We start from the raw sequence: 10,509 nt of genomic DNA, 5'->3' as shown, positions 1-10,509 counted from the left end.
TCAAGCAGAGATTAAATTAAACACGATAAAATAAATAACTGATAAAATAAATAAAAATAATTTCGTGAAATTCGTATTGAAATAAATAAAAATCGCCGTAAAATTAAATACTAGGAAATATTTCTGTTAATATGCTTAAAATATGCTTAAAATATTGAAGAAAATCTAATATTGAAAAAAAAATTATGAAGAAAATTTACTTTCTAAAAAAAAAAACATATTTAAAGTTTAACAGAATTGTTTCTGTTATATTTATAGTAATCAAATGTATGCAAAATGATTAAATATACATATATACATATATATATTTTGTAATTTTAAATATTAATAAATGTAATCCTTTCTTTTTAAGAGTATAAGAATTTTTAATTTTACGCCTATTTTTTAAATTTTTCAATGTTTAATTATTTATCTTTATTCTTATCTTTAATCAATCATATCTTCTTCAAATTAACATAACAAGGTGTAAGTTTTCAAAGTAGTAAAGTATTATAGTATAAATTAAGTATAAATAAGTATAAATTAAGTATAAATTAAGTATAATTAATATAAGTATAAATTAAGATTTTGCTGATACATAAACCATTGAAATCTAAAAATCATTAAACAATTATAATTATATAATTGTTAATAAATATTTTTTTCTTTTTTTTTTTCTCTCTGTACAGTCGCATATTATGAATATCTTTATATTCTCTATTATGTTCTTTATTATAGAGAATATAGCATGCTTAATTAAATAGAAAATATATTTGTAATCATAAATTGCAAAAAAATATTTAATTAATTAAAAATTTTATTATAATTAAATATTATAATTTTTTAAATTTTTCATAATAAAAAATTTTCTTTAAATATCAATATTAAACATTTAAAAAAATATTAATGAAATATTAAAGAATAAATATAAAAATTATAATAAAAAGAAAAAATCAGAGATTGTTTTAATATTTTAAATAATAGTATATTTTTTGATATTATTGTTAAAACTTCTAATTCATGAAACACATGAAATAAAAATACAATATCATATGTACTTAATAAATAAATACATAAGTTTTAATACAAAAATCGAATTTTTCAATGAATCGATTTTGGATTATAATAATTCAATTTTAAAAAGTAATTCTTAACAATGTTAAAATAAAAATTTCATTATAAACAATGTTGAATGCTTAATTAACTATAATATTTAATGCTCTTTATAATAATGTTTTATAAATACTTTACTAATTGTAGAAATTAATTATAATAGCAATTAAATATATATAACATATATAATATATATTATATATAAATTACAACGTAAGATATATTTAGAAAGTTGATTATAAAAATAAAAACAAACACAGACATTATAGAAAATTGTCGATTATATAAAATCATATATCATCATATAAAATTTATTAAATTATAATTTATTTGCATTAAAAAAGTGAAGCAAATGTAGAATGAGAATGTGATTTAATGGAAATAAAATTATTTCATTTTATCTTCTAATGTTTCATTTAACATAAACTTCAACTATTTATTAATAATTTAATAAATAAACTGACATTTTTATATACCAATTTATTATGTTTGTTTTCTCTAGAATCAACCCTCCAAAAATATGATATTCTGTATACAAATATAAGTTAAATGACAAAGATATATTCTTAATCACTTACTAATGTTAATTCTTACATAAATAAATATAATAATAATAAAATCGCAGGCAGTTAACTAATTGTTGATTCTATAATTATCAATCATATAAATTACAAAAATATTTTTTAATACAATTTTTCATATTTTTTTATAACTGTTGCTAAACCAGATTCATAAATTTTGTTATATATAAAATAATTACATATAGCAAACTAAAATAAATCACAAGCTTTTCTAAAATTTATCAAATTTTTTTATATTTTTTTTTTTAAATTTATATTTTTATATCTTAATGAACAATGAAAACAAAACATATAAAACTACTTTATCAAATTCTGTGTAATATTTATTTGAAAAAATAAATATATTATTAGTTTGAATCATATTTTTATAAAATATTATTTATTATATTATATGTAATATAATATTATTTATTATATAGAAATATAGAAATCTCAATAAAAGTTTTCAAAATGCAAAAAAATAATAATGCTTTTATATATAATTATACTTAAGAAATTGCGTCACTTAATTAATTTTTAAATTTTCGTATATACAAAGCCTAAAGAAGACAAAGTTAAAGAATTCTCATGTTTTTTGTATTTATGAAAAAATCAATATTATTTATATTTCATCTGCTATAAAAAAAAAGAATGTTATGAGAAAATTGTGATTTGATGAGGAAAAAATATGATGTTTGCATTTATCCAATTTGAATATTCAAGAGTGTCTTGAAGGATTTTGACAAGGTACCACAAACCAACCATTATTTCCAGAAACTGTTGGATCCATTTGAGCATTGCTCAAAAGGACATTGTTCATTCTTTGATTTTTCATGATTTCTAACTGTCGTTTCAAATTTCGATATAGCTTTATTAGAGATTCCTATAATTGAAAAGAAAATAACAATTAATTTATTATATTTAATTTCCAAAAATTATTATAAAGAAAAATTTAAATTCTATAGAAAAAACTTAAATTCTATAGAAATTAAATTAGAAAAAATTATTTAAGATATAATATTTAAAGAATTAGAATATCAGTTCTTAATTTTTTGTTTATCATGGATTTTTAAATAATTCAAATAATTTTTTATTGTTGTTTTATTTTTTTTTTTGATTCTCAAAATTCTATTCAAAATTTAAATATGTAATATACAAAAATTTAAAGATTTCAAATTTAAAATCATATGCTTCTTCTCATTACGCATATGAAGATTTCACGGAAGTTTGTAGTTAAGAATTAAAAAATAATTTTCTTTTCTCTCTATTATTAATTATTAATTATTATAAAATTTATTATAAAAATTATTATTTTTTCTTTTCAATTTTTTTGTTCAAATAAAAAATAAATAAATTTCATTAAATGAAACTTTAGTTGTATTAACTTACCTTTTCATCTTCTAGTTTTCTAAGTTCTTCTTGCTGTCTTAAACTATCTATCGTCAAATTTTTAAGCATTTCATTTTTATGTTGACCCAAGAGCGCTATTTCCGTTTGAACTTTCAAATATTCTTGTGCAAGTTGTTTGTGTTCCTCAAAAATTTCTTTTGATCTTTCGCAAGTTTGATCAGGTGTCAATGGTCTCAAATCCGCATCCAAGAGTCGGTAAACATTATCTAAATCTTTATCAGTAGTACTATTACCTGTTAATAAAAAATTATTACTGAAAATTAATCCCTAAGCAATTAAATTAATTATTTATTACAAATTATTACAAATAAATTATTTTATTTTTAATCAATCGAATAATATTTCCGTACAAGATTAATAAATCATAATAATAACCATTCATTTACAAAAAATTAATAATTTCTCAAAATTTAATTTTGATTAAATTAAAATAATTGTAATCTTATAACGAAATAATTTTATAATATAATAAACTTCAATACTCTGAAAAATGGTTTATTGATATAAATTAAATGATAATACAAATAAACAATTGAAATTAAATATTTTAGAGAAAGAGAGAAATATAAATTTAATTTTCTATTTGATTCATTTATGATAATAATAATAAAATTATTAACTTTTTGTATCCATATATTTAAATTAAATTCATTTTAAATTAATTTTAAAACTGTTATATTTATTCTAAGAATGTTTTAATTGAAATATAGATTGTTCAAACAATATAAATAGAAAATTCAATATAATTCTAAAATTCTAAAACTAAAACAAAAATTGGTTTGCAAAAATATTCATTAAGTTTATTTTTTAATTTATAAATAATTTAATTTTACATTAGACGAAACGAAACAAAGAGAGAACAATATTTTGTTTCATTCCATAAACAAAAAAATTGCTTATAATTTGAAAAATAAACACAAAAATAATACACATTTTGGATATTAAAATTTTTTAATATTTTGATTTTTTTTATAATTTTTAGAATTCTTTAAATATTTATTATATTATTTCAAATATCTTATATACATTCAATATGAATTAAATTTTATTTAATTTATCGCTTTTTAATATTATTATATCTTAAATAAAAAATATTGGTTACGTAATAATTACTTCAAATTTAAGCATAATCAATTTCTAAATATATTATAATATATAATTAAATATATAAATAAAATAAAATTGCATACATATAAAATTATAATTTATGTACTTTACACACTATTTGTTTATACATGTCACATTTTTTCTAAATAATCAGAAGGGATTAAATCAATATTATTTTTTCAATTATAAATATCATGTAAAATAATAAAAATTCATTCATTTAAAATTTTCTTGTTCTGAGATATCTCATTCTCCTATTAATGAGAAAGAAAGCAAAAAAAAAAAAAAAGAAAAGCAGAACTAACGTAACAAAACCCAGCACCGCTTTAAGGTGTCCGTGGCGACAATGTTTGGATATTCTTCACACATTTCCAAATACTAGAGCCTGTCGAGGCTCCGTTCATAATAGAATCAAATATCGTTCACATGAAAGATGTCACTCTTCGATTAAAAATTATCATGAATGTCACTTTTGATCCGAAAGCAATTGATCAAATTCACTTAAAAGCAAAAAATAAAGTAGAAGGATAAAATTTAAAAAAAAAATTTTTTTCAATAATAAAAATAAGAAAAAAAGAAAAAGAGAAAAGATCGTCGTTCTTGGTCGATGGTGTGTCGGGAGAGCACTAAACAAACGTGCATCTATATTGGGCCTGGTGAGTCAACCACACCTGCTTCGAGGTATCCCCCACCAGACAAAACGTGCAAGTACGAGCCAAGAAGTTATAGTTCTTTAGCTCTTAATTCATTTTCAGGGAAATCTAATTTTCATGTTGATATGCAGTAAATAATTAAAGAAATATCCATTTAAGAAAAACAACAATCTATCTTACATTATTTTAGATACATATATGTTTGAGTTTTGAAAGCTATAACAAAATAAATAATATTTAATACAATGAAGAAAAATAGTTAGAAATGCTAAAAAATGAAATGCTATAACTTTCTTTAATAAAAATGTTGAAATAAAATATATAATTTATCTTATAATTTATAATTTATTTTTTTTTTAACTTATTATTCACAATTACTCAAAATATTCCATGTTTGGAAGTATTTGAATAATTTTTTTTTTTTTTTTTATTACCTTATAATTTTGTACATACTATATGTATCATCTGATAGTAGAAAGAACATGATGCATTTTTATTTACTTGAACTTTATAGGATGCAGCTTTTATCGTCGATAGGTGTCAATCAAGAACAGGTTCCTCTGATTAGTCGTCTGTTAAATTTAGTATACTCGCACAATGTGACTGTTTTCGCGGGCCCTTTGCCAGGGTAGATTTCGCCGATCGACGAACTCTCAAAGAATTCGTCACAGTGAAATCACAACGTGCCAAGGTGCAACGTTTTAACTTCTTTCTATGACTTCGTTCTTATATTTTCCTTAAGAGAAAGCAATATTTATAACACATGTACATATTATAAATACAAGTACAAATAATCTCTTAAATAAAACAAAAATGTGTTATAACATATGTACACATTATAAATAGTAGTACAAAAAAGTATAAATAATCTTTTAGCAATTTTAACAATAATCTATTAGAAAACATAATATATATATATATATGTATATATATATATAATATATATATATGTGTATATATATATATAATATATATATATGTGTATATATATATATATTTAAAACGATAACAAAGTTACGCTTAAATATATATACATATATGTATTTATATATATATAATTATATATATAATTCACGATAAATATATATATATACATATATATATTTTTAATACACATATAATATTAAATATATATATATATTTAATTGTAATTTTTGTTATTGTTCTAAATTAAAAATATGTTTATATATATGTTTACATATATCTAGTATCTAATATTTAATGTTTAATATTTAATAACTTTAATTAATCTCATACATTCAAATTATATTTTATATTCATTCATTATTTATATTCATTTAATTAAAAATTTAACATGAATAAAAATATACTTTACATGAATTGAATAATTTAAAATATATATATAAATATTAATTAATTAATAAGGACTGTCAAACAGCGATAATGACTCTTTCTAAGCACATCACATTCCACATTAAAAGGAAGATTTTATGGAACATAGGAAGAACGTTATTTTGGGATTAGAGAACTATCATGATGAGTCACAATTCAAAGCTCTCGCCCAAGCGAGTATCCCTCTGCAGTTATAGAATAACGACGAGATCGTCAACAAATAGCATTTCAATTATTTTGTTATATGCATACGATAAGAAAAAAGAAATTAATTAATAAAATAAAATAAAAATATAAATATTTGTAAAAGTAAAAAAAAAAAATTTCGTTTTATCTTCCTAATCTTAATTAATATAAATAATATCTACTTATAAATACGTACTTTATTTTCGCACGTGCATTCATATAATATATTTATAAAACAATTCTTTCACAATTCTTTTTTCATAAAAAAAAACAAAATTAATTATAATAGAGTTTATAATTTAAATATATTATAAAAATAATAAACTTACTTTGAGTAGTATTCTTTATTTTCAGAATAGAAGATTCCAATGAAGGGTCCGAATTTGGCAATTCCCAAGTATTCTATAATTAAATTAAAATATTATCAAAAATTGTTAAATATATAATAAAATATTTTTTTTTTATATAAAAAAGAATAATATATCAAACAAATTTATCAAACAATTATTATATTTTAAAAAACTGACCGGATCGCATTCAACATAAAGTTGTGGAAAATCTTTGATTTGGAATTTTTTGTTGGATACAATACTTGATGAAATATTATTTTTAGGAGATGAATCCTTGAAATTGCAGAAAGAATTCGATGAACTATTTCTTCCATTTAAAATTTCTGAATTTTCTTTGGAAACAGGTACATTAATTTTAATAGTACCATTGGCAGCATATCCATTTATTTCAGAATCCATACTATCAGTTACATCTAAAGTATCATCTTTAGAAACATGATTTTCATTAACTTTCTCTGATTCAATATCTATAACATATGAATATATAAATATTTCATTTAAAATTTTTTATATATTATTAATTGCTTGTATTTTGAATTTAAAATCACTTTTTTATAATAATTATGTAACATTTATATTTAGTACTTTTATACGAACTTCGAGAATATTCCACAGGTTCCAAATGTTCATTAAAAAATTGCGATAAAGTCGTCATTATTTTTACAACTTCGTCCATTGATGGTCTTTCTTCAGGAGATTTATGCCAACATCTAAAACAATTCAATTCTTTTTATTACGTAAAAATAAAACATAAATAATTGTTTAAAATAAAAGATAATTGAAAAAAGATACTTAAGACAGAAAAACCTGTTGAAAATCACATATATAATATATAATATAAATTATAATATATATTATAAATATAATAATAAATAAATTATAAATATAATAAATAATATATAAAATAATTTAGCAGAATAATAAAAAATAAATAAAAAAAAATTTTTTATTCTCTAAATATGTTATTTGATACTGATTTGAAATTGATTATTTTGAAAAAATACATAATAATAATAAATTTGAAAAAATTTTATTTTTTTAAATATGAAAAAAATTTTAGAATTCATTTTGATTATGATTAATGTTCAAAATATTTAAAATATTAAAAATTAATAATATTTAAAATATTAAAAATTCTTTCTATATATATAATCTTCTTTTATATATTTTCTATTTTATTGTTATTAAAATCAAATGTAACAATTATAATTTTTTTTTTATAATTATTGAATAAGTCAATATTTTATAGCTAATATAAATTCAAATATTTTCAATTTTCCTACCTTCTTTCCTAAATTCAACACTTTCCCTTCCACAATCTACTATCAAAAAATTTATGATGAAAATAACTGGGAGCAATTTCTTGCAAGAAAATCTTCCTGCAACTGCCATCAACAATAATTTGAGAAACAAATCATTCTTTCTATATTGAATGATCAAGTGAAAAACGAAAGGGAAAGTAATCTTGCCACTTGGTACAATGGAAACCTTAATGGACAAATATCATTGAAGACAATTTCACTTACCACTAAAATTTGCTCCCAGTGCCTAACCATCGAAGAGGATGAAAGAGTGGATTGTTGTCCCAAAGGAGAATCCATAGTTGCTAAAAGATTTTTTAATTTCTTTAAAGAAAATTTTATGATGAACTATGTGCCCCAATCTTCACCTAGGTCAAAACCTAAAATTCATAAGAAGAAATTTAGAAAAACCCTAATTAGAAGTATAGAACAATCTCAGAATGAAGAATTATGAAACTGTTAAAGTTATCCTAACACCAAACGATCAACCACTAATCAATCATCTTTAATATTCCTCCTATTCTAAAAAAATAACAACATTGCAAACAATCAACATGAAACTCATAACCTCTAACAATCCTATATTTCTTCTTTATACCTTAATTAAATTTTAACTGATTATTATAATTTATTTTCTTTAATCTTAGATATAATAAATTAATCTTAGATATAATAAATGTTAGATGAAATTTGGATGAATAATCAACCACTATTAATATTAGATCAGATATTTATGAATTAAACTATTCATATTTCCTATTTTTTTAATATTAAATAGTTAAACATAAATTTATTTATTCAATTTATAAAATTTAACAGATGATTTATGAAATAAATAATTTTTAATTGATGAACAATCAATTTTAATTAATATGAATATTATACTCCTATCAAAACCATTGATTATTGAAGAAGACTAACAAGCATTACACAAATTATCACACTTAAACACTTTCAAATAAATACTTTTCTAATACTATTAACGAGAAGGAATAGCCAAAATGTATATTTGAAGACACTATATATATAACTACCATATTAAATTTCAACCTGTAAAGTAATAATCTTTCATAATTTATATTGTGAATGTATAAAAAAATTATTAAAAAATTAATTATTAAATAATATTAATTTTTCAGTAAAGAATATTTGTATAGAATATTTATACTAAGGAAATATATTCATTTCTAAATTTTACAATATTTCATGAAAATTTGCTATTGCATAGCATATAGAAAAATATTATATATAAATAAAATATAAGCAATATTAAATAAATATAAAACTTATTCTAAATATTATAATTCTAAATATTAAGTATATGAAAATATATTAAATATTTTTGTGCCAGAAAAGAAATTTCTTTTTTTCTACAAATATAATTACTAAATATTAATCAGATAAAATGAACATTTCTTAATTTTAAAAATATATATATATATAAAATATATATAATATTTATAAAAATATAAATATTCAACTTTTTAATAAATAATTTTAAATATATATTTAAATATATATTAAATAAATTAGAATAAACATAGATTATAGAAAATTAAATTTAAAATTAAAAATCTATTAATTTATAACATATATATGTATTTTAACATTTCATAACATGTACTTTATTGTTTTATAAATATATTTAATAACAAATTAAACAAATAAATATAACATTCTAGAAAAATTTAGTGCAAAAAATTAAATTTATGTGTTAATATTCAATTAATTACAAGCTCCAATAAATTTGATATATTTTTTAAAAGCATATATCTTTAAAATTTATTTTTTATTAGTCAAAAATATTTATATCATACATATATCAATTAGCAATATATATCATGATTAAAAAGAATAATATGGTTTAATAAAATAAAAAAAAAATTATTAATTTTAATTTCTTAGATTACTTGATATTCTTAAATTACTTGAACATTATTAACTATAATAGCATAAATAAATAATAAAATATTAATAAATACCTAGTCATAAGATCCTCAAGAGGTTTTGGACAATCTTCAATTAAAGGAGGTCTTTGTCCTATATGTACTGCCCACATTATTCTATAAGCTGAACCACCAATTTCATCAAATGGTTTTTTCCTTGATAATATTTCCCACAAAATAACACCCCAACTAAATACATCACATTTTTCTGTATATCTGGAACCCTCAAATACTTCTGGAGCCATCCAAGCAGCAGAACCTTTGTTGTTAGTCATATAAGTATTTAAATCACAAGCAGTACCAAAATCACAAATTTTAAGAGTTTGTCCACCCATTACCAACAATAGATTTGGTGGTTTTAAGTCTCTGTAAATATATAAATAATAATAAAAAATAAATAAAAATTTTAATGTTATATAATAATAGACTTATATATGTTATATAATAATATAATGTTATATAATATTATATTAATGTTATATAATAATAGACTTATTATATACCATTCATATAATATATATATATATATATATATAGTTATATCATTTGAA

At 19.2% G+C, this 10,509-nt stretch overlaps 1 protein-coding gene across 1 annotated transcript in view; it reads right to left on the bottom strand.

Moving 5' to 3' along the window:
• Nucleotides 1-2,162: 2,162 nt before the first annotated feature.
• The window catches only part of LOC122720218 (mitogen-activated protein kinase kinase kinase 7-like), a 9,446-nt gene continuing 1,099 nt past the window's right edge, over nt 2,163-10,509 (bottom strand). The window contains exons 2-7 of the mRNA XM_043946776.1: nt 9,995-10,335; nt 7,309-7,421; nt 6,889-7,178; nt 6,691-6,763; nt 3,042-3,295; nt 2,163-2,535 (exon numbers count right to left, since the gene is read on the bottom strand). Coding sequence (XP_043802711.1) covers nt 2,371-2,535; nt 3,042-3,295; nt 6,691-6,763; nt 6,889-7,178; nt 7,309-7,421; nt 9,995-10,335 — 1,236 coding nt within the window. The 3' untranslated portion in view covers nt 2,163-2,370. The remainder of the gene's footprint in view (nt 2,536-3,041; nt 3,296-6,690; nt 6,764-6,888; nt 7,179-7,308; nt 7,422-9,994; nt 10,336-10,509) is intronic.

Source organism: Apis laboriosa, unplaced genomic scaffold (genome assembly GCF_014066325.1).
Source record: "Apis laboriosa isolate Shangri-la unplaced genomic scaffold, ASM1406632v1 scaffold122_cov146, whole genome shotgun sequence".
Lineage (NCBI taxonomy): Eukaryota > Metazoa > Arthropoda > Insecta > Hymenoptera > Apidae > Apis > Apis laboriosa.
The sequence above is the reverse complement of the archived record's forward strand: the minus strand, read 5'-3'. Positions and strand labels throughout refer to the sequence as shown.